This window comes from Hypanus sabinus, chromosome 2 (genome assembly GCF_030144855.1).
Source record: "Hypanus sabinus isolate sHypSab1 chromosome 2, sHypSab1.hap1, whole genome shotgun sequence".
Taxonomy (NCBI): Eukaryota; Metazoa; Chordata; class Chondrichthyes; order Myliobatiformes; family Dasyatidae; genus Hypanus; species Hypanus sabinus.
Genome location: NC_082707.1, coordinates 97,101,629 through 97,125,312, shown reverse-complemented (window position 1 = coordinate 97,125,312; position 23,684 = coordinate 97,101,629). Strand labels below are relative to the sequence as shown.

At 40.3% G+C, this 23,684-nt stretch overlaps 2 protein-coding genes across 6 annotated transcripts in view; one reads left to right on the top strand and one right to left on the bottom strand.

The window, feature by feature from the left end:
* The window catches only part of pigx (phosphatidylinositol glycan anchor biosynthesis, class X), a 24,021-nt gene extending 5,197 nt beyond the window's left edge, over window positions 1–18,824 (bottom strand). Inside the window, exons 1-5 of one of the 4 annotated variants that reach the window (XM_059950965.1) lie at window positions 18,502–18,735; window positions 18,116–18,249; window positions 10,809–10,887; window positions 8,479–8,614; window positions 2,990–3,203 (exon numbers count right to left, since the gene is read on the bottom strand). In XM_059950965.1, coding sequence (XP_059806948.1) covers window positions 2,990–3,203; window positions 8,479–8,614; window positions 10,809–10,887; window positions 18,116–18,249; window positions 18,502–18,584 — 646 coding nt within the window. In that variant the 5' untranslated portion in view covers window positions 18,585–18,735. Of the gene's footprint in view, window positions 1–2,989; window positions 3,204–8,478; window positions 8,615–10,808; window positions 10,888–18,115; window positions 18,250–18,398 lie in introns of all 4 variants that reach the window. The other 3 variants (XM_059950976.1, XM_059950985.1, XM_059950956.1) reach the window with 3 other exon arrangements.
* Window positions 18,169–23,684, top strand: cep19 (centrosomal protein 19). 2 transcript variants are annotated; one of them, XM_059951005.1, is made up of 4 exons: window positions 18,169–18,299; window positions 18,921–19,183; window positions 21,595–21,823; window positions 23,236–23,684. In XM_059951005.1, the coding sequence occupies exons 3-4, from the start codon at window positions 21,694–21,696 to the stop codon at window positions 23,598–23,600; spliced, it is 495 nt and encodes a 164-aa protein (XP_059806988.1). In that variant the 5' UTR covers window positions 18,169–18,299; window positions 18,921–19,183; window positions 21,595–21,693; the 3' UTR covers window positions 23,601–23,684. The 2 variants fall into 2 exon arrangements, with proteins under 2 accessions (XP_059806988.1, XP_059806980.1); XM_059950997.1 differs by lacking the exon at window positions 18,169–18,299 and adding an exon at window positions 18,681–18,818.

Below are 23,684 nucleotides of genomic sequence, written 5' to 3'. Positions count from 1 at the left end.
TAACATTAATGGTATGGAAATTTTGGTACTAAGAATAAAATTCCCCACACACTTGAGATTCAGAGATGGTTGGAAGTGGCCAGCATGGATTTATCTGCTGTTGATAAACATAGCAAACTTTGAGGACATTATATAAACTAAAAATAAACAAAATCCAATGGATGTTAAGAAAGATGCTGACAGAGTACTTAATTAATCATTAAACAAAGATAAATTACAAGAATGGTGTAGCAATGGAATGAACACATACTAGGTGGCAGAACAGAATGATGAAAGAACAGTTTTACTGTGTGGTTAGAAATGGTAGTCATGTCTTTGGGCCACTGCAGTTTACCAATGCTTCAAATATTTTGACAGGGACCAAGAGAGAATAGTGTTGGAATTTGCAGAGGATATTTAAGTGGCAGGAGTAATACTTCAGTAAAACAAAGAAAAATGCATAAATAAGTGGAAGATTTGGGCTAAAAGGTGGAATTCAGAATCAACAAAGCGGGAGCAGAAAAGAGGATTAAAGTGACAGGACAGCAAGATCAGGGTCATGTTTATAGACGGAATGGTGTCACTGTATAAAGCCGCTGTGCAATATGCAGTTGCTCACACTCAGTGCAGATGAAATCACATCATTAGTGTGATACAGTGTACCATACCTTATAATAAATAACTGAAAAGACAAGAGGCTGCAGATGTTGGAATCTGAAGCAAAATACAAACTGCTGCAGGAATTCAACAGGGTAATGGAATATCAACGTTTTGGGCCAAGAACCTGCATCAAAACTGGAACAGTGAAAGAATCAGTCAATCATTGTTTCTAACAGAGGTAGAAAGAGCAGGTGTTGAATCTCCTGTACTTGCACTAAAAGGTATTTAACAAGTGAAATTTGGGGCTGAGGAGTATGTCCTGGACAGAATTGTCCTTTGGAAAGTTGAAAAAGAAACACAGAACATATTTGGTTACAGCATTTTACTGGTGGTGATAAAAATTATTAGGGTGATCAGGAAAATAATGAGTAAAGAACAAGATCCTGAAGGAAACAGTGGGTCAGGCAGCATCTGTGGAGGAAAATGGATGGTTGATATTTCAGGTTTAGACTCTGCATCTGGACGCAATTGTAAGCCAACTTCTTGGACCAAGACCCTTTAATTGGTCTGCAATAGAAAGTCAATGTTTCGCGTTCAGATCCTTCATTTGAACTGCACTACCTGACTCAATGAGTTCCTCCAGCATCTTGCTTTCTTCTCCAGATTCTAGCATCTGCACTCTCTTGTATCTCCAAGAAAATCATAAGGATGATCCACAGTAGTTGGAGGCAAGCATGGTGGAAGAATGAAGGGCACTGAGCAAGTGCAGTGATGCTAGAAGTGGAATGTACATGGTCGAAGCTCCTGAAAACTGCAATGAAGGAAATCCTTGGTGTGGAACTTGTATCATAAACACAAGGGATTCTGAGCAACACACATAATATGCTAGCAAAACTCAGCAGGTTAGGCAGCACCTATGGAGAGGACTAAACTGTGGATGTTTTGGGCTGAGATCCTTCAGAAGTTCTGGTATGTAGATGCTTCATCAAATCAGATGTAAATGTTTTGGAACAATTGCAAAAATGGAACAGAATATTTATAGCAGGCAGAATAGAAAGAAATGTGATCAAGGTAGCTAAGGGAGTTGAATAGGCTTATCATGCATATAGGGAAAGAAAAACCAAGGAATAGGTGAGAAAAGGGTTGAAATTGGCAGCAGATTTCTTATTTCAGGACATGAAATCATGCATGTAGACATTAATCTACAGAATAAAAACATGAGGGAATGGTTTGAAAAGCCCCAGAACAAAGAAAGATCATACATTCAGGGATGTGTAATAAATTACTTTCCAGCAATGTTTTCATTCTAAGTTTAAAAAGAAGACATTATTAGCAATTCTCTGGATTCATAAAGCTTGTTTTATATATTGTTTCCATCAAACAATTATTTTAGAAATAGGATAATAATGATTTTATACATACTATAATTCTAGAACTTTTATAACTAATTTATTCTCATATACATTCTTCATTTCACACTCGTTAAAACTAACTAAAAAATGTTTTGCTTTTTCTAGTTCATGATTCCTTAGTATGACCCAATTGACTTACTCAGTCAGTTTGATAACGTCATAATTACTGATCATAAGAGATTCATTTGAACTGACAACAACTGACACCAGCCAAAGGCAAGTCATTGTGATAGAGCTTGCAAGCTCTTAAAGGGTGGGTTTCTTGGAAGTCGGACATATCTGCTATCTCGTTGTCTGATCCAATTCACTATAATTCTCCATGTATGTTTTCACTAGCTATAGAGACCCCAGTAACATAGAATTATACATTGGAGCTGCTGCTAGTTCTTCATTAACTGACTTGAACTTCAACAGCAATGACGACCTCAGCACAACTATGTCAGGATGGAAAACAATCTAGTGACCTTGATGGAAAATGAAATGTAGGAAGCACATACAGATGCTAGATATAGATACAGCTTAACTGTTATTGCCACAGCCAAGTAAGCTAGCTAAACACCTGGGATGAATAATAACTGGTTATTTTAGAATCAAGTCTAAATTACTGGGAGTGGTGTAAGACATAGTGAGAGGATAGAAAGGAATTTATTCATTCGCAATATAGGTACGTTCAGTACTCATCCCAAACTACCCTTTAACTGAGAGACTGCTAGCTCAACTGAAGGCAGATGTGAGTCAACATCACTTCTGCAGCTCTGTAGTTAACGGGCTGGGAAGAGCAGGGACAGGAGAGTTTCTGTCCTAAAAGGACCTTAGTAGATCAGTTGGGTTTGAAAATAATTTTGTAGTTTAGTAGTCACCATCTAGTAGCTGATTTTAAATGCTCTAAATGGGGCTTGTACTAGTGCCTCTCAATTGATCAGTAATTTAACATCAAGCTCACAGATATTTCAAAGGGAAAAAAAACCTAACAACATTCATCCTTGTTTATTTGCTACCTCTTTGGCAGTGAATCATCAAGTGTGGATGCGTAAGGATGACCAGTGTGTTGGTTTCCTCTGTAGCAGTTGGTCGATGGTACCGTATGTGCACTGGGACTGTGCCGACAAAATGTCCAGGGTTGCTAGGGTCAGGATTGAGGTAGATGATAACTGTGTGCACAGGTGATAGGTATGCTGGAGCTTCAATATCGATCTCCTTCTGAACAAATACCTGCACAGCAATCACAAAACATTAATAACTAGAAACAATAGCAAATGTTGCTGTTTAACATCCAAGTGAATATTGCTCGAAAGATAGTGCAACCAGTTTATGTGTGTGTGTGTATATATATATATGTATGTATATACATCTATCATATAGCACTTCCGCTGAATAAGCAAAAAGGATGTGTGAAGATCAGGATCTCAAACCTAGTCCAAATCTCATAGCTTGTTTTCCTAGATTCTGCTCACTCAAAGCTGGAAAAATACCACTAATGACAGCTCTGCAAAATAATTCAAATCCACAGGATTGACAAACCTACATTACAGCCTTTTCCAGGCCAAAATACTAAGCACTGAGGTTGCAGTTATACTTTGTTGGCTTGAATGGGCAGTCCAGATGGCTTGCATCTCAACACCAGACTCTCGAAACAGGCAATCCATTCCCAGCTGTGAGCTTGGCAGGTGCTCAGGAGAAAAGATTCACAAATGTTCCCAAAGCCAAATCTCCTGGACCCGATGGGTTCCCTGTAGAATTTTATAAATCATTCTCTTCTCTTCTTTCTCCTCAGTTACTTTCAGTATTATCTGACTCGTTTAATTACGGCAAATTGCCACCCTCTTTCAGTGAGGCATCTATTATTCTTCTTTTAAAAAAGGGCAAAGACCCAACAGAGTGTTCCTCGTATAGGCCGATCTCTCTGCTCAATGTTGATGTAAAGATCTTAGCTAAAGTTTTGGCTCATAGATTAGAAACCGTCATTCCCTCCATTATCTCTGATGACCAAACAGGCTTTATTAAAAACCGTTTCCCTTTTTTTAACATTCAGCGTTTATTTAATATCTTATACTCACCTCCAACTGGGATTCCTGAATGTGTTATTTCCCTCGATGCGGAGAAAGCATTTGATCGTATAGAGTGGAACTACCTTTTTGCAGTTTTAGAAAAATTTGACCTTGGCCAAAGTTTCATCTCTTGGATCCAATTGCCTCTGTGTCCTACTGCCTCTGTTTTAACCAATTTTCAGAAATCCCAAGTATTTAATCTCAAACGTGGCACCCGCCAGGGATGCCCCTTAAGTCCCTTTCTCTTTGATTTGGCTATGGAACCTCTGGCGATAGCATTTCGAAAATGCCCTGAATTGACTGGGATTTGGAGAGGGGGTGTTGAGCATAAAGTTTCTCTCTATGCTGATGACTTATTACTCTTTCTCTCAAATCCATCTACATCCTTACCTCTAATGTTTTCACTTCTTGACCAGTTTAGCCAGATCTCTGGCTATAAACTTAATTTACATAAGAGTGAACTTCTCCCAATTAATAAAAAAGCACAAGAACTAACATTTCATGATCTCCCTTTTAAAGTAGTCCATAATCAATTTACTTATCTTGGAATTACAGTCACAAGGAAGTTTAAAGATCTCTTTCGTGAAAACTTTGCCAATCTTTCATATGCTATAAAACAGAGTCTGGTACAATGGTCACCTCTATCTATGTCTTTGGTAGGTCGTATTAATATTGTTAAAATGTATGTTCTCCCCAAATTTTTATACCTATTTCAATCTATCCCAATTTTTATTCCTAAATCTTTGATTCCTTAGACTCTATTATTTTGTCATATCTGTGGCAGAATAAGCACTCTAGAATTAATAAAATCCATCTCCAAAAACCTAAAAAAGAGGGTGGCATGGCTTTACCTAACTTTCGTTTATATTATTGGGCAGCTAATATACGTCGTGCTACCTTCTGGTCTTTCTTCCATGGCCAACCCGAGTGCCCTAACTGGGTGGCGATGGAGCTGAGCTCCACTAAAGAATTATCTATCTCTGCACTTCTTGGCTCTGCACTCCCTAGTAGTCTTGCCCAGATCAATAGCTAATTCTCTTGTTAGACACACTTTGTGTATATGGGCTCAGATCAGGAAATGCTATGGTTTCCAGGGGTTTTCTGTTTCCAGCCCTATTGCTCGTAATCACCTTTTTTTACCTACTACATACGATTCAGCATTCCAGGTTTGGTATAGGAAGGGCATTAGACATTTTGAAGATCTTTTCATTGATAATCGCTTCGTTTCTTTTCAGCAGCTCTCTGTTAAGTTCAATCTGCCCAATGCTCATTTTTTCAGATATCTCCAAATCCGACACTTTATTGCTCCTTTAATTCCTAACTTTCCTGAAATGCCTGAGAAAAATGCTATGTACCTATTTCTTTCCATGAATCCACTAGGTAAAGGCTTAATATCAATCATCCGAGATAAACTAGCAGCCTTACGATGGGCCCCCATGGATAAAATCAAAATGGCCTGGGAGCAGGATTTAAATATCTCCTTATCTGAGGAGAGCTGGGATTCAGTTCTCAAATCGGTTAACTCAACCTCTCTTTGTGCTCGCCACTGCCTTTTACAGTTTAAGATTGTTCATAGAGCCCATTTGTCTAAATCTAAACTATCTCGATTCTACCCTAGCGTTAGTCCGCTCTGTGATAAATGCAAGAGGGGCGTGGCCTCTCTCATCCATATGTACTGCTTCTGTCCTAGCTTGGAGAAATTCTGGAAAGATGTCTTCACTACGTTATCGTGTATTCTGAATCAGAACCTAGAACCAAACCCCTTAATTGCTCTGTTCGGTTTTTGGGGCGAGACAGATTTATGTCTGGGTCTGACCAAATGCCGAATATTATCCTTTGCCTCTCTCCTGGCTAGACACTTGATCCTCCTCAGATGGAGAGATGTTGCCCCGCCCACTCATGCTCAATGGCTTAACAACATTATGGCCTGTTTGGACCTTGAAAAAATTAATTATTCAGTTCTCAACTCGGATCTAAAGTTCCATAAGGTCTGGGGACCTTTTATCGAGTACTTTCATAACCTTCCTCTTGACTAGGGTTTTTTTTTCTTTTCGGTCCCTTGCTTTCAGCTCCTTTTTTTTTCTGGTAGAAGGCATTCTTACCCTCTGTTGCTGAGTGTATTCACAGTCTGGGAGTTTGGCTGTCCTGACTTATACTCTCTATATTGTGTTGTGGTTGGTCTGGAGTTGCTGTTGTTTTTTCTTGTGTTGTGGGGTTTGGGGAGGACACTAAGCTTACTTGTCTTTAATTTAGGTGCTTTTTTTTTGCTAAATTCTCTTCCTTTGTAGCATATTGTTATTGTATGCTTAATTTTGCACTGTTTTAATGTTCCTCATTGGGATTTGTGGTTTTTAATTTGTAAAATGTTTTGAAAAACTAATTAAAAAATTTATATATAAAAAAAACAAATGTTCCCAAAGCCTCCTTGAAAAAGTACAACATTCCTACTGACTCAAGGTAGAGAAGGAGTATTGGATAGGCATAGAGAAACTCAAGTTGTGGGTGGGAAGGACTTGAAGGGATGTGCACTGGGGCAGCTCAGGTGGTCAACTTGGATAGCATCAATGTGTTGGGCTGAAGGGCCTGTTTTTATGCTGCACAATCTTAAAATTCTGACAGGACCTGACAGGCTGGATGCATGGGGAGGGGGTGAGGTGGCAGATACTTCCCTGGCAGAGAATACAGGGTAACTGGTTCGAAGTGAGATGAGCTGAAGTTTCTTCAACTGCAGGTAAATGGGACTAGCTTTGGAGGGCATCTTCATTAGCATGGACAGTTTGGACTGAGGGGCCTATTTTTGTACTGTATTATTCTATGAATTCGACATGGAATTACGCCTCCAGACACCAGTGAAGGCAAATTGCAGGTTATATTTAGTGAGAAATTTCTAGGTACAGGGTGTGGGAGAAAGGGTGGAAAGATGGCATTGAAGTAAAAGATGAACTTGAAGGGCTGAAAGGCCTGCTGATGCTCATAGCTTCCAGAATGTATTATGGAAAAGTGATTGGCTTTAACATGGGAAAACAGGATTAGAATAGATGAGGTCAGACAACTTCACTGCATCTGAAGTATTGTCTGCAATTCTGGTTGCCCCATTACAGGAAGGAAATGGAGGCTTTGGACAGGGTGCAAGAAGGAATTCTCCAGCTTAGATTAGACAATACTAGCAATAAGCAGAAGTTAGGGAAAGTTGGGTTGTTTTGTCTGGAGCACTGGAGGATGAGGGGAGATGATTACAAAATTATGAGTGGTATAGACAAGGTGGGCGATCAGAATGTTTCTCATGGGTGGAAATGTCAAATATAGAGGGTAGTGTTTTAAGGTTAGGGGAATGTATAAAAGAGATTTGTGAGGCAGGCTTTTTTTTTATAGAGAGTAGTAAGTGCTTTGAAAACTCTATCAGGGGATGTGATGAAAAGAGATACAACAGCAATATTTAGGAAGAATTTAGAGAGATACATGTACTAGCATCATGGTCAGCACAGTCACGATGGGCTGAAAGGCCTGTTACTGTGCCATTTTGTTCTATGTTTCATTTTCCATAAAAGCACATGAAAACTATGCGGAACTGGTAGAAGAACCACACCACCTCACACATTACCAAACAACACATCCTCTCAGCCTGCCAGTCCAGTCACCTCAGAACCCATAGAACAGCAGTGGAAGCTATTCATACTCAATCCTGAGGGACAAGTTGGAAAGAAACTGGTATTAATGCTGTCAAAGTAAACAGTACCACTTATCAATCAGGACATCCACTAGCAGTAATCATTTTTCTCATTTCACTTTTCTATTGCACAGTTTGACTAGGTGCCAATTACATTTGAACTCTTACATGAATATATTCATGCATTTAATTTATTTAGAGATGCGGCATGGAAACTGTTTTCCAACACTGGCGAATTACAGCCATGTGTACTTACCTACTAACCCGTATGCACCAAAGCCAAACAGTGTTGTTTTAACTTTCACTAACCTCACCCATTACCAGTGTTTCTCTTTCCTCAGATGCTGGCTGACCTGCTGGGAATTTATAGCATTTTACATATTCCTTTCTCTAATATCAAGCATTCAGGATATTTTAATAGCTGCAAAATTGCCTTGTGAAGTGCTCCACTGCACATTTGCAAGCCAAAGGCAACTTTTGCAAAGGTAATTGAAAATATTTGAACATAAATGCTATCATATTTTCATATCAATTGTAAGCTACTTTGTTGAAACCTATTATTTTTTGATGGAACTGTGGTAATAAATTTGCATATGCAAAGCCTGGTCTTTCACAAAGATGACAATAGTTTTGTTTTACATACACTATAATAATGCTGCACATAACAATAAACTGTATTGTTAATATACTCCACTCTCTATCATAAGGGTAACATGTACAAAAATAACTACTTATGCCCTTAGTACTAACAGAAAGATTACATTTCTCATACCTTTGCATTGCTATGTTCATGCAGTGATGCAAGCTCATATGGATCTACATAAAGTCCTTGGGGCAATTGCTCCTTAATCATAATGCAGCAGTCACGGTGAGCACCTTCATTAAGCTTAACGTCTATCAGTAGCTCCCTATAAACAAGAATTCAAACACTTTTAGTAAGACTTAACTATTCATCAACACATGCCCCTATTCTTATTAAACATAAGAATAGTGCATCAAACTTTTTTATGTTCTACTTCTTGTTCCATCTTTTTTTTAGCTCAGTGCATATTAAAAGCGAGTGTGAACTTTGAAAGTGTTACTTTTTATTAATCAAGTCTCATACATGTAGGCTAAACAATTACATGAAGGTGAAAAGTGTTTTAGGATGGCTTTTGAGCTGAGGAGGTTGTTATTAAGGTGCTCTTTCCTGTGAGAACTTACATTCCAAAACATCCTTTGGCCCTTTTATCCACTGCTTAAAAGGTATGCTGGATCCAATGTCAAGTAAATTTTAGTCAACTACAAATACTAGTGCAAAGCCCACTAAAAAAACAGAGTTATAGAACAACTTTCGAGGTGTCAGGAGGTCCTGAAGGACAATAGACAATAGGTGCAGAAGTAGACCATTCGGCCCCTTGAGTCTGCACCGCCATTCTGAGATCATGGCTGATCATTCACTATCAATACCCAGTCCCTGCCTTGTCCCCATATCCCTTGATTTCCCTATCCATCAGATATCTATCTAGCTCCTTCTTGAAAGCATCCAGAGAATTGGCCTCCACCATCTTCCGAGGCAGTGCATTCCACACCTCCACAACTCTCTGGGAGAAGAAGCTCTTCCTCAACTCTGTTTTAAATAACTGACCTCTTATTCTCAATCCATGCCCTCTGGTACTGGACTCTCCCAACATCTGGAACATATTTCCTGCCTCAATCCTATCAAATCCTTTAATTATCTTAAACGTTTCAATCAGATCCCCTCTCAATCTCCTCAATTCCAGCGTGTACAAGCCCAATCTCTCCAATCTCTCTGCGTAAGACAGCCCTGCCATCCCAGTAATCAACCTAGTGAATCTGCGCTGCACTTCCTCAATTGCCAGAATGTCCTTCCTTAAACCTGGAGACCAAAACTGTACACAATATTCCAGGTGTGGTCTCACCAGGGCCCTGTACAAATGCAAAAGGACATCCTTGCTCTTGTACTCAATTCCCCTTGTAACAAAGGCCATTTGCCCTCTTCACTGCCTGTTGCACTTGCTCATTCACCTTCATTGACTGGTGAACTAGGACTCCTAGGTCTCTTTGCATTTCTCCCTTACCTAACTCTACACCGTTCAGACAATACTCTGCCCTCTTGTTCCTGCTTCCAAAGTGGATAACTTCACATTTATTCACAGGTATAATGGGTGGTATAATGGAACACAGCTCCAGCAATCTGGGTTTGATCCTGAACTCCATTGTTGTCAGTGTGGAGTTTGTAAATGCGATTTTTGTAACCTACTAATTGGCTAACTGTATATCATGGAGCTTTCCTAGGACTCCATCACAGATGTATCCATGTGCATGTGTACATGTTGAACCAGTCAGCTGCAAGGAAAAGTTTGTGAACCCTTTGCAATTATCTGGCTTTCTGCATTAATTACTCATACAATGCGGTCTGGTCTTCATCTAAGTCACAGTGATAGACAAACACAATCTGCCTAAACTAATAACACACAATTGTACTTTTCATGGCTTTATTGAACATATTGTTTAATCATTCATATTCCAGGCTAGAAAGAGTGTGTTTGTATCAGACACAAAGAGGAAAGTCTGGGTGGTATCCACAGGAAGTCCATCATCTCATAGAAAATGGTAACTCAGTGTATGTTCTCCATGTGAGTTCCTTCCTCGGTGTCCCAGCTTTATTAGGGAGCGAGCGAGCCTGTGCCAGGGTGAATGATTCGTTTTTGGTGTGCTACAGATCATAGTCGCTCTTTGGGGGCTTTGCTATTGCTTGCTTAGTGGGTGGTGGGTGCTGATGCTTTTTGCTGAAGTATGTGTGAGTGCGGGAAGCGGGATGAAAGTTGATGCTTTGCTGCTGCTTGTGTGGGGGGGAAAGGGGCTTTGGGATTCAATCAAACAAGTCTTATTTCACATCAAACTGTAAAACTCATTGGCTTATTCTATTGAGAAACTGAGGTATATCCCTCTTTAGAGTTATAGGCCTTGAAATTATGTTTGATTACCCAAAATAATTTTTCAGTTTTACAAGCATAAATGTGATCAAAACATGCCATGTGAGCACACATTAGCTGTACAGCAGACGTTTAACAATATCTACATCCTTACAATCCTTACCGATGAAACCCATTCTTGACAATACTCCTGTTCAGACTCACTGATTGTAGCCAGGGTTCGGAGTACAAGGGGTCACCATCTGTATAAACGACAGCATATACATGATAATACGATTTAATTATTACCCTACAATCAAGCATCCAATCCTTGCTTCAGTATGATAATAAGCAAGACATGACTTTAAAATTTAGCATATTCTAGGCCAAGGGTGGAGAACCTTTTTGAGAAATAATATGCCAAATTGCTGATAATCTAAGTTTGTTTGTCATGTTAATTTTGAGTAGAGATTATCGAAGATTAATGAATTAGTGACAATAATAATTAACTTTTAAGGGTAAAGGATGAGCCCTGTTGCCTATTTACACACATTCATTGTTTTACTGTTAATAAGAGTAAAACAGAGACAGGTTGAAATAAATGCAGCATTTAAAAATACTTGTCCAAAGATTATTAATATTCTTTTAAAAAGACAATTGAAAAATAACATCATTTCTAAATAGTATTGTTATACCTCATAAGAAATGTAAAAGTGAAATTATAAGCTTGGGTGCATATGAGAGTTCTTTGCTGGTGTATCTGACATTCTGAGCAAACTTGAAAGAATAACCACAATTTAAAAGTATCTTGTTGACAAACTTAAATATCATAGTTTTACTGATATAAATGAAATATATATATGACAAAAAATTTGCACGGAGGCATAATGAGAGAGAGAGAGCCTGTGGCATCTCAAAGTGCTGGGTTATGGACTGCAGATCATGGGCTCTTTGCTGTTGCTTGCTTGGTGGGTAGTGGGCACTGATGCTTCCTGCTGGAATAAATGGGGTGGGGTGGGTTAATGCTTTACTGCTGCTTGTGTATGCGAGAGGGTGGGGGGCTTTGGGGCTCTAACATTTTTCTGTCATTCACTCTGGAGTTTTCTTCTGTTTCATGAATGTCTGCAAAGAATAAAAATTTCACATTGTATACTGAATACATTCTCTGATATTAAATGGAACCATTGAACTACATAGTGCATTTACCATTAGTATCACTGAAAATCCACTGCTCACTCACAAATATAAGCAGAGCGAAGCCAAAGCCAACTGACCCAAATACTGATGTGTACACCAGGTCTACAAGGATTTCAAAATGACATCACGTGCTCTCGCAACCACCTAGGTGATGTCTAGCCGGCATGAGACATTTCCCGTGACAACACCTCAACGCTCTCTGGTAGTAAAAAATGATTTGTTGCTTCACCTGCCAGTAAAAATAATCATTATCTATCTTTGTATCTTTTATTGTGGGTAATATTAATGCCAACAAAATTTTGGCAGGTGCTCAAGTTTGTTACCCTTGTCTAGGCACAAGGTATCTTAATTTCTAGCAGTTTGCAGTCAACACTCCCTCTCCTTTTAATTTTTCTAAAGCTTCCCAAAATTACACTACTAGATTCCAGTAATCTTTATAAATTACCATTATAAACCCAGACATCAAGGGAAAGGATACCAGATATGCAGTGAACATCAGAATGGGTGACAAGATGGTTTTAGAAAAATGTTAAAAGACAAACAAAATTCTAAAAATCAGCATGAAAAGGAGAGCAGTAAGTGATGCACTTCTATGGTGCTTGTCACAGCCTCAGATATCCCAAATCATTTTGCAGCAATCAACTTTTTCAAGATGCCAGTTGAGGCTTAATGCATAGGAGGCCTGTCTCTAAAGCTGAAAAAGCTGTTCTCCACTAATGAAACAGGATCCAGGCTGACATCCTTGTAAAGGAACACTACATTGGAAGCAGGTGTTGGCTTTTGGAAGCATATTAACATGAGGCTCTGAACTCGCAGGCTGGTGGTTAGACTCACTTGTCAGAAGTGGTGTGAATATTGCTTTGCCACTTATTAACCCTTGCCTGACTGTTCATCATATCCTGCAACATTTTCAAGTCTTGTTTCCTTCTCTGAGGAACTTCATTTATGAATTCAGTTAGTAGAGAGTATTCCTTCTTCATTTTCACTGACCCTGGAGGTCACACTTGGACAAATTCTGCCTGGTTTAAGTTTTACTAAGGGTGTGAAGTCTATTTGTTATGATCCAGCAAAAATGAATATATAATTGAGACAGGTTTTTTATAACAAATAAAACATTTATTAAACACTGCTAAAAAAAACCCCAAAAGTAAACAAACGACTAACTTAACCGGAAGTCGGCTGCTATACGGCAGCTCGAACAGCTCTTAAAGCGATAATGCGAAAACAGTTCTTTAAAGTAGTATTGCAAAAAGTCCAAAATGATTTACAGTCAGTTAAGGGAGAGACTTTCCTTGAAGTAATTGAGTCCTCTTTCGCGACGTTACTGCTGATCCCAGCCGAAGTATGCTTTGCCGAAGGATTTACGATTGAAGGAAATAAAATGGCTTAAAGGCACTGACCTTTCCTTGATGAAACTCTGCATCCAACTCTTCCTGCTCTTTTTTTGACAAAGCAGGAGTTATCATGGACACAAGTTTCTAATTCCTCGTACGAAGATTAAATAAAGGTCGAACCTGCTTGACAGCCGACAACACCAACTTTCCTAAATTTTTCAGCTTCCTGAACTTCAATAAATTTTCATTCTCCACTGGACTGAACTGAACTGGCAGTATTGTAGCAAAACTACCGGCAATAACCTTTGAGATTTAAGGCAGAAAGTAAAACTCCACTTTAAAACGAAAACTGCGTCATAACATTGAATATGCAGCAAAACAGAGTCACTGAATGAATTCAACCACGAACTGCCCCGCGTCACAGGGAGGGGTTCTCCTTTTATACCCTGTTGGAAAAAAACTATCACATGACCTTTCACTGGTGGGAAAATGACATCACTCCACCATCACAAGACCATTACCTCATGCCCAGCATAGCCTCAATTACATCATGGTCATGTGACAGGCACAAGATACCCATGGGTATGTAACATATTTATGACTAAATGCTGCTTGATATTACTGTTGATGGCTTGTCCTATTATTTTGTTGTCATAAAATTGTTCTTAACTTTTGAAAGCAACACCAATCCTATATTTTTCCTTTATTAATAGTTCTTCTAACTCCCCAGCGTTATCCTAACCACTGAAGTTGTCAATGAGCTCCCACATTGTGACAATCTAGTAGTCACCACTCAAATAAAAAAAATCCACCCTCTCTTAAATCCACACCATCAGACCAGAAGTAACAAAGGTCTAGATTGAATGAAGTGCTTCAGCAATAAAGAAGCTGAGGAAGGAGCAAAGTGCATTAATGCTAATAAAGGTGAAAATATACACTCAATGTAGTACAGATATGTGGTCCAAAAATAAGTGACAACAGGGTTGCAAGCAACCTTGTTGACTTTTAGAGACGTAGGAATGGAGATAGTGATTTGATAACAAAGATTCTGATGGAAACTCAAGATAATATCTTGGTTTCATAACTATTTATTTGGAGGAAATTTATGCTTATCTAATATAGAGGTTAGACGAACAATGTGCCAATTGACCCCCACCAGTCAGGTTGTGCTTTCTTCTCACCATTGCTATCAGTAAGGTGCAGGAGCCTCGAGACTCACATCATCAGGTTCAGGGAAGTTATTACCCCTCAACAATCATGCTCTTGAACCAGAGGGAATAACTTCACTGAGCTGTTCTCACAACCTATGGAACAACACACACAAAATGCTGGAGGAACTCAGCAGGCCAGGCAGCACCTATGGCCTTCTCCACTGTCTCACTTTCAAGTACAGTTTATCTCATGTTCTTAATATTTATTGCTTATCTATTTTTTATACTTGCACATTTTGGTGTGTTTTGCAAACTTCGACTGATTCTATTATGGTTATTGGATTCACTGATGATGCCTACAAGATAACAAATCTCATGGTTGTATATGGTGACATAAATGTACCTTGATAATAAATTGACTTTGAACTTTTGAACTTTGAACCAAAGCAACATAGAATATTGTTTTAAAAACAAACTTATTAGAAAGCTGATGGAGCCAGACTCAACAGTAAATTCCAAAACAAATATTGTATACTTGGACAAAAAGTATACTGACAAAATTGTTTTAAGAACATCAAACAGAGAGATCTATGTGCAACTTTATTACAGTTGGCAGGTTAATTTAATATCAAATTATGCAATTTTACATTGATAATAATTTATGCTTGCCTTGTTTGTTTTCATTGCATATATATCCATGACAAAAAAAACTGTAAGCAATTTGGGCTCTGTATTAGCAGAAGGCATTTGATAAGGTCCCACATAGGAGATTGGTGGGTAAAATCAAAGCTCAGGGCATCAGGGGGAAGACATTGACATGGATAGAAAACTGGTTGGCAGATAGAAAGCAAAGGGTAGCAGTGAATCGGTGTTTCTCGGAATGGCAGGTGGTGTAGTGGGGTGCCACAGGCTGTGGTATTGGGACCACAGCTGTTTACAATTTACGTCAACGATTTAGATGAAGGCATTGAGAATAACATCAGCAAATTTGTTGATGATACTAAGCTGGGTGGCAGTGTGACATGTGATGAGGATGTTAGGAGAATTCAGGGTGACTTGGATAGGCTGGGTGAGTGGGCAGATGATGTTTAATGTGAATAAGTGTGAGGTTATCCACTTTGGGAGTAAGAACAGGAAGGCAGATTATTATCTGAACAGTGTAGAGTTAGGTAAGGGAGAAATACAAAGAGATCTAGGAGTCCTTGTTCATCAGTCACTGAAGGTGAATGAGCAAGTGCAGCAAGCAGTGAAGAAGGCTAATGGAATGTTGGCCTTTATTACAAAGGGAATTGAGTACAAGAGCAAGGAAATCCTCTTGCATTTGTACAGAGCCCTGGTGAGACCACACCTGGAATATTGTGTACAGTTTTGGTCTCCAGGGTTAAGGAAGGACATCCTGGCTGTAGAGGAAGTGCAGCGTAGATTCACGAGGTTAATTCCTGGGATGTCTGGACTGTCTTACGCAGAGAGGTTAGAGAGATTGGGCTTGTACACGCTGGAATTAAGGAGATTGAGAGGGGATCTGATTGAAACATATAAGATTATTAAGGGATTGGACAAGATAGAGACAGGAAATATGTTCCAGATGCTGGGAGAGTCCAGTACCAGAGGGCATGGTTTGAGAATAAGGGGTAGTAGGTCATTTAGGACAGAGTTAAGGAAAAACTTCTTCTCCCAGAGGGTTGTGGGGGGTCTGGAATGCACTGCCTCGGAAGGTAGTGGAGGCCAATTCTCAGGATGCTTTCAAGAAGAAGCTAGATAGGTATCTTATGGATAGGAGAAACAAGGGATATGGGGACAAGGCAAGAACCGGGTATTGATAGTAGATGATCAGCCATGATCTCAAAATGGCAGTGCAGGCTTGAAGGGCCGAATGGTCTACTTCTGCACCTATTGTCTATAAGTATGTACTGGCCATGGAGAGGGTCCAGAGAAGGTCCACAAGAGATCCTAAAGGCTTAATATATGAGGAGCCTTTGATGTCTTCAGACATGACAATATATTGCAAAAAGATTCAGGTAGGGGAAATTTTATTGAAACATAAGAAACAAGAGCAGGAATAGCTTTTTGGCTTATAGAGTATGCCCTACCATTTAATAAGATAATGGCTGACCTGGCTGGGGACTCTGATCACCTACCTGTCTTTCCCCCATAACCTTTAATTCTCTTACTTTTCAAAAATCTATCTAACAGTGTCTTAAATCTATTTAATGAGGTAGCCTCCATTGCTGCCTGGGAAAAGAATTCCACAGATTCACTATGCTCTGGGAAAAGCAATTTCTTTTCATCTCCATCCTAAATCTATTCCCTAGATCTTGAGGCTAAGTGCCCTAGTTTAGCCTCACTTACTAGTGGATACAACTTTCTTTCCTCTATTTTATCTTTTCTTTTCATAATTTTATATATTTCTATAAGGGTAAGACAAGGGAACACACCAGTCCTCACAGAGGGATCAGAAGTGGAAAGAGTGAGCAATTTCAAGTTCCTGGGTGTCAACACCCCTGAGGATCTATCCTGTGCCCAACATGTTGATGCAGTTACACAGAAGGTACGACAGTGGCTAGAGTTCATTAGGAGTTTGAGGAGATTTGGTATGTCACCAAAGACACTCACAAACTTCTACAGATGTACTGTGGAGGTTATCCTGACTGGTTGCATCACTGGCTGGTATGGAGTCTCCAATGCACAGGATCACAAGAGACTGCAGAAGGCTGTTGATTCAACTGATTCCATCAAGGGCAGTGCCTCAAGAAAGCAGCATCCATCGTTAAAGGCCCCACCACTCAGTACATGCTGCCTTCTCAAAGCTACCAGCAGCAAGGAGGTAAAGGAGTCTGAAAGCGCACACTCAACGATTCAGGAACAGCTTCTTCCCCTTCGCTGTCTGATTTCTGAATGGACATTGAACCTGTGGACACCACTGCACTACTCTTTTTGCACTACATATTTAATTTAAATGTTTTACATACATTTATATATACTTATTATAAATCACAGTTTTTATTATTACCTATTGTATTGTTTTCATGACACACGCTTGTGATATTAAACCTGATTCAATTATCCTGACGAAGGGGCTCGGCCCGAAACGTCGACAGTGCTTCTCCTTATAGATGCTGCCTGGCCTGCTGTGTTCCACCAGCATTTTGTGTGTGTTGTTTGAATTTCCAGCATCTGCAGATTTCCTCATGTTTGCTCAATTATTCTGTTCTCCTTTACACTTGCGTACTGGAAATTACATTAAACAATCTTTAACCTTAAACAATCTTGAACCCCCCCCCCTCCACCACCCCAAACCAGATATCCAGAAACTAGAGAACCGCATCATCTCCAATGGCAGTATATCTTTCCTCAAGTAGGGAAACAAGAACTAAACACAGTCCTCCAGGTGCAGCCTCACCAGTACTTGTACAATGCCAGGGTAACCTTCCTGCTCTTAAATTCATTCCCTCCAGCAATGAAGGCCAACATCCCATTTGCCTTCTTAATAACCACAAAGTACACTGCAGATGCTGTGGTCAAATAAACACGTACAAACAAGCTGGATGAACTCAGCAGGCCGGGCAGTGTCCCTTGAAAGGAGCGGTCAAAGCGAACGGTCTTGGCCCGAAACGTTGACTGCTCCTTTCAACGGATGCTGCCAGACTTGCTGAGTTCATCCAGCTTGTTTGTACGTGCCTTCTTAATAACCTGTTACAGCTGCAAACCTTCCTTTTATCATTTAGACACAAACACTCACGATCTATCACCATTTAAATAATAATCTGATCTTTTACTTGTCCTTCCAAAACGGCTGACTTCGTATTTACCGAATACTGAAAGGCCTGGCTCGAGTAGACGTGGGAGGATGCCTCCGTTCGTAGGGGATCCCAGGGCACAGCCTCTAAAGGGACGTCCCTTTCGAAGTGAGATGAGGAGAGGTTGGTGAATCATTATTACAGAGCTGTGTGAAGACAGAGACGGACAGGTTCGCCATGGATAAATGAGGTTGAGGTAAAATCAGCCGTGATGGAATTATTCTGCACCGGCTCACCCCGCAGCGTCCTCCCCTCCCGACCACCATCCGGGGCCGGACCCTTTGCCCATCCTTACCCTGAGCGACGCCCGCACAAACACGGGCGGACAGCAGCAGGAAGAGCACAGCGTCCTCCCCTCCCGACCACCATCCGGGGCCGGACCCTTTGCCCATCCTTACCCTGAGCGACGGGCGGACAGCAGCAGGAAGAGCACAGCGTCCTCCCCTCCCGACCACCATCCGGGGCCGGACCCTTTGCCCATCCTTACCCTGAGCGACGCCCGCACAAACACGGGCGGACAGCAGCAGGAAGAGCACAGCGTCCTCCCCTCCCGACCACCATCCGGGGCCGGACCCTTTGCCCATCCTTACCCTGAGCGACGCCCGCACAAACACGGGCGGACAGCAGCAGGAAGAGCACACGCAGCCCGCCCATCAGAGCACAGCGTCCTCGGCAGCCTCGGCCTGTGAAAATCCAATCTAGACTTGCAATTCAGGTCTGGCTCCAAGGCGAAAATATAATCATCTCAATTCATCAGAAGACTTCATAATTCATCGAAAATAATTATATCGACGTTTTCGTGTTGTTTATTTTTCAGGCATCTTATTAAGCGCCCCGATAGCGCGGTGTTTTCCCAGGTCGGGGCGTCGGGGTTCCGAGTTCAATCCCGGCGCCACCATGAAATGCGTGGGATTTCTCCGGTTAAAGGCCAGAGACCTGCCGCCTAGGCTAGGGTGAAATCGGCGTTGTCGGGGAGCGGTGCGGCGCGGCTCGAAGGGCCTATATCGCTAAATAAATAAAACGTCCCAGAAAGATAGGCCGGGTTGTCAAGGGAATGAGGCCTATTTCAGACTGCTGGCGGTTTGTATCTTAAGCAAACTAACTGCTGTTTGAGCAATTAGTATTTTTTTAAAAACTGCTGATTAACTAGTTTGATAATGCTAATGTTTGATTAATTGTAACAATCATAGTGAAATGTAAACAGTGCTACGAGTTTATTCAGACATTCGCAGTTATGGGGCGTTTATATTGTTTGAACAACACACACAAAATGCTGGAGAAACTCGACAGGCCAGGCAGCATTTATGGAGAGGAGCAAACAGAAGATGTTTCGGGCCGAGACCCTTCAGCAGGACTGGAGAAAAATAAATGAGGAGTCAAGATGGGGTGGGTTGGGGAGAGGGGAGGAAGAAACATAAAGTGGTAGGTGAAATCGGGAGGGGTGAAGTAAAGAGCTGGGCAATTGATTAGTGCAACAGCTACAGGGATGGGGGGAGGGGGAGGATCTGATAGCACATAAGGCCATGAAAGAAAGAAAAGGGAGAAGAGTATCGGGGAGGCAATGGGCAAGTAAGAAGATAGCATAAAGTGAGAGGGGAATGGTGAAAGGGGGCATTATATGTCACTCCACTCTTTAAGAAAGGAGAAGGCAATATAAAGGAAATTATAGACCATTTAGCCTTACCTCAGTGCTTGGGAAGATTTTGGAGTCAGTTGTTAAGGATGAGGTGATGGTATACTTGATGACACAGAACAACTTAGGGCAAAGTCAGCCCGAAGGGAAAGTCTTGCCTGATGAACCTGTTGGAATTCTGTCAGGAGATTGCAGGTAGTATAGATAAAGAGGATGCAGTGGATGTTGTATATTTGGACTTTCAGAAGGCCTTTGACAAGGTGCCACACATGAGGCTGCTTACTAAGTTAAGAGCCCATAGTATTACGGGAAAGTTACTACATGGTTAGAGCATTGGCTGATTGGTAGGAGGCAATGAGTGGGAATAAAGGAGCTTTTCCCGATTGACTGCCAGTGACTCGTGTTGTTCTGCAGGGGTCAGTGTTGCGACTGCTTCTTTTTGTGTTGTATATAAATGATTTAGATGATGGAATAGACAGCTTTGTTGCTAAGTTTGCAGGTGATATGAAGATTGGTGGGGGGCAGGTAGTGTTAAGGAAACAAGTAGGCTGCAGGACTTAGGAGGATGGGCAAGAAAGTGGCAAATGAAATTCAGTAATGGAAAATGCATGGTCATGCACTTTTACCAAAGAAAATAAATGTGCAGACTATTTTCTAAATGGTGGGGAATACAAAAATCTGAGATGTAAAAGGACTTGGAAGTCCTCGTGCAGAACACCCTAAAGGTTAACTTGCAGGTTGAGTCAGTGATTCTGTAAATGAAAGGGTTATCATACGAGGAAGGTTTGATAATTCTGGGTCTGTACTTACTGGAATTTAGAAGGATGAGAGGGGATCTCATTGAAACCTTTTGAATGTTGAAAGGCCTAGACAGATTAGATGTGGAAAGAATATTTCCTATGGTGGGAGAGTCTAGGACAAGAGAGTACAGCCTCAGGATAGAGGGGCATCCCTGGAGACTACCCAGATGGAGTATAAGATGTCGCTCCTCCAATCTGAGTGTTGTGATGAGGCTTGAAGTTAATTTAAAGTTACTGACCTTGTCCACCTCTGATCCTCCGATGAGTACTGGTGCATGGACCTCTGGTTTCCCTCTCCTGAAGTCTACAATCAGTTCATTGGTCTTATTGACATTGAGTGAGAGATTGTTGTTATTACACCACTCAGTCAATTTTTCAATCTTGCAATTGTTGGCTGATTCTTCACCCCCTTTGATACAGTCCAGAACAGTGGTGTCATCAGCAAACTTGTATATGGTGTTGGAGCTGTGCTTAGCCACACAGTCATAGGTGTAAAGCAACCAGAGCAGGGGTCTAAGCACATATCTCTGTGGTGCTTCTGTACTGATGGAGATTGTGGAGATGTTTTTCTCAATGCAAACTGACTGGGGTCTGCAAGTGAGGAAATCCAGATCCAATTGAACTGGGATGAGCTTTCCCAGCACTTGAAAGTGAATGTTACACACAGTTCAGAAGATCTATCTGCTGTCAGCCACAGAAGCAGTGGAACAGTATTATTTAGCTCACCATGTCAGGAATGTGGAAAATTAACCAGCGTTTGATGGCCAACCAATGTGAACAAAAAAAATCAAGCTCAGTCTTGAGGACTTGCCAAGTTCCTTTTGGACATGCTCTGCACAGAGTTCCATATGATCATATTGGCAATTGAGGTTGCCAATTGTTCCCCAGCCATTCACCCTGAAACAATACAGGTCATTTGAGATGTAATATCTACATTCAGTATTGCCACCATTACCTGCCATTATAAAGTTTCAGAAGACAGTATCATGATTTGAATTTATTATTTTCCCCCAAAAAGGATACTTATAAATTATTCATCAATCCTTTTCAAAATGTAGAAATTCATCCTGAAGATACCTGGGGACCTTCGGAGGTATGACTGATTGTCATAACACCACTGACTCTCTATGGGTTTTGAGTTCTGCAGCTGAAACAAAATGACCTATATTCCAAGAAAGTGTGGTATTAAATTTAAGCCACCTACTATTGTTTTAATCTATGAAGATGAAAGTACTAAGAAGACTCGGCAAAGACTGATACCTATTCGAAATTTCTCCAGATTTTCAGGTGAGGACATTATATTTAATCATAGCTAGCCCATTCAACATTGTAGAAATGGGATAGATGCTAAATTATTGACTGGTTCTACAGTGCTGAAGATAGGATGTTGTGAAGTATTGGATGTGGGTGGAAAAACTTCCTACTTGTTACTTGTTAGATGATTTTAATAAAGATTTACTCTACAACTTGGAGATTATCTTGATTAAAATATAAATATCAACATTTAATCAAGTGTGTTACACATTTGCCATAGGTATAAATTTATGGGAGGCAATTATGTTAATACAAGGTAACACAAAGAATCAACTCCATAACAAACTATTTGATTTAATCCAATAGAATATATTGGTGCAAGAATGTTGATGGCCTGTATTCAACAAATTAGTAGATCCCTTCTATTTCCTTGTACTCATGTAGTGCAAATGACATAAAACTGAAGGTAAGGGAAATCAGGTTAAAACTATTTAAAGCAAAATTAACTGAAAGCTGGAGTAAAAGGGTTTTGCAAACTGGATCACATATAAGTAAGAAATAAATGTGTTCATCTGCCTTTTTTATGTAAATGGAAAATAAAGTGGAATGTATGAAATACCATGTCAAAAATCTTGATGTGTATCCTAGTGGCACAGAATTTGCACAAGGAGTAATTTATAATAATAGAGAAACTAGACATGGAAAAATATCATTTGTTCTACTGGAACCTATAAAGTGAAATGGTACAAAATTTGCTGTTTTGACCTGGTGCATAGTTCTGAAAAATCAGATTTTCTTTTGAGTTATGACCAAAGCTGCTTCTATTAGCATGTTAATCCTCTTTTTTGAAGTTCTACTCTTCAGCATTAAACCATATTCAAAGAAAGTATGAGGTCAAGGGCTGTAGCACAATAAGGCCGACTGATCATGTTGAAATCATGCTGACTGTACTGATATTGGATAACCTGTTATTTTTTTTCTTGCTGCATTATTCTAAACAAGAGAAAATCTGCAGGTGCTGGAAATCTGAGCAACACACAAAATGCTGGTGGAACACAACAGGCCAGGCAGCATCTATAGGGAGAAATACAGTCGACGTTTCGGGCTGAGACCCTTCTCCCCAAAATGTCGACAGCACTTCTCCCTATAGATGCTGCCTGGCCTGCTGTGTTCCACCAGCATTTTATGTGTGTTGTTGTTTGAATTCCAGCATCTGCAGATTTCCTTGTGTTTGCTCTAGAAAAATATAGTCGATGTTTTGGCCCAGAATGTCTGTCCATAGATGCTGCCTGGCCTGCTGAGCACCTCCAGCATTTTGTGTGTGGTGCATTATTCTAAACTCCTGTTGAGTCAACAATATTTAAACTTATTAATACAATGAAAGAAAGATTTGAATATAAACACGGAATGTAATATATAGTTTTCCTTTTAAAAATATTTAATAGATTGCTACCGAGCCGCAGAAGAGATTAAGAATAACCCTCGACACCAAGTATATCTAAATGGAGTGTCACAACAGCAGCTGCAGAAATTGTTACACCTACTGAGGGATAGCCTGAATGGGCTGAGTCTTGAAAAAAGTTTGGAGGCATTCATGAGGACGAACTCTATTAACCCAGAGGAGGACCTCAATAAACTTGATGACAATGAATTGGCAAAAAAGAAAAAAATAATGGATGAACTGTTTGAAAAGAACCAGCGAAAACCCAGTGACCCAGAATTTGTTTATGACCTGGAAGTTGACTTTCCACAGGATGACCAAATCGAGTCATGTGGCTGGGATGATGAAGAGCAAGATGGAGAGATTTGATTGATCATTTTTAAAAATTGTCAGTGTGAGAGTCATGTAATAATCCAGAGATGAACATAATAAAGTTATAAATGTTCAAACTGA

Coding starts and splice junctions, on each gene's coding strand:
- cep19 (XM_059951005.1), top strand. CDS start 21,694: ATGACCTATATTCCAAGAAAGTGTGGTATTAAATTTAAGCCACCTACT. Junction 21,824..23,235: donor AAATTTCTCCAGATTTTCAG/GTGAGGACATTA, acceptor AATATTTAATAG/ATTGCTACCGAGCCGCAGAA.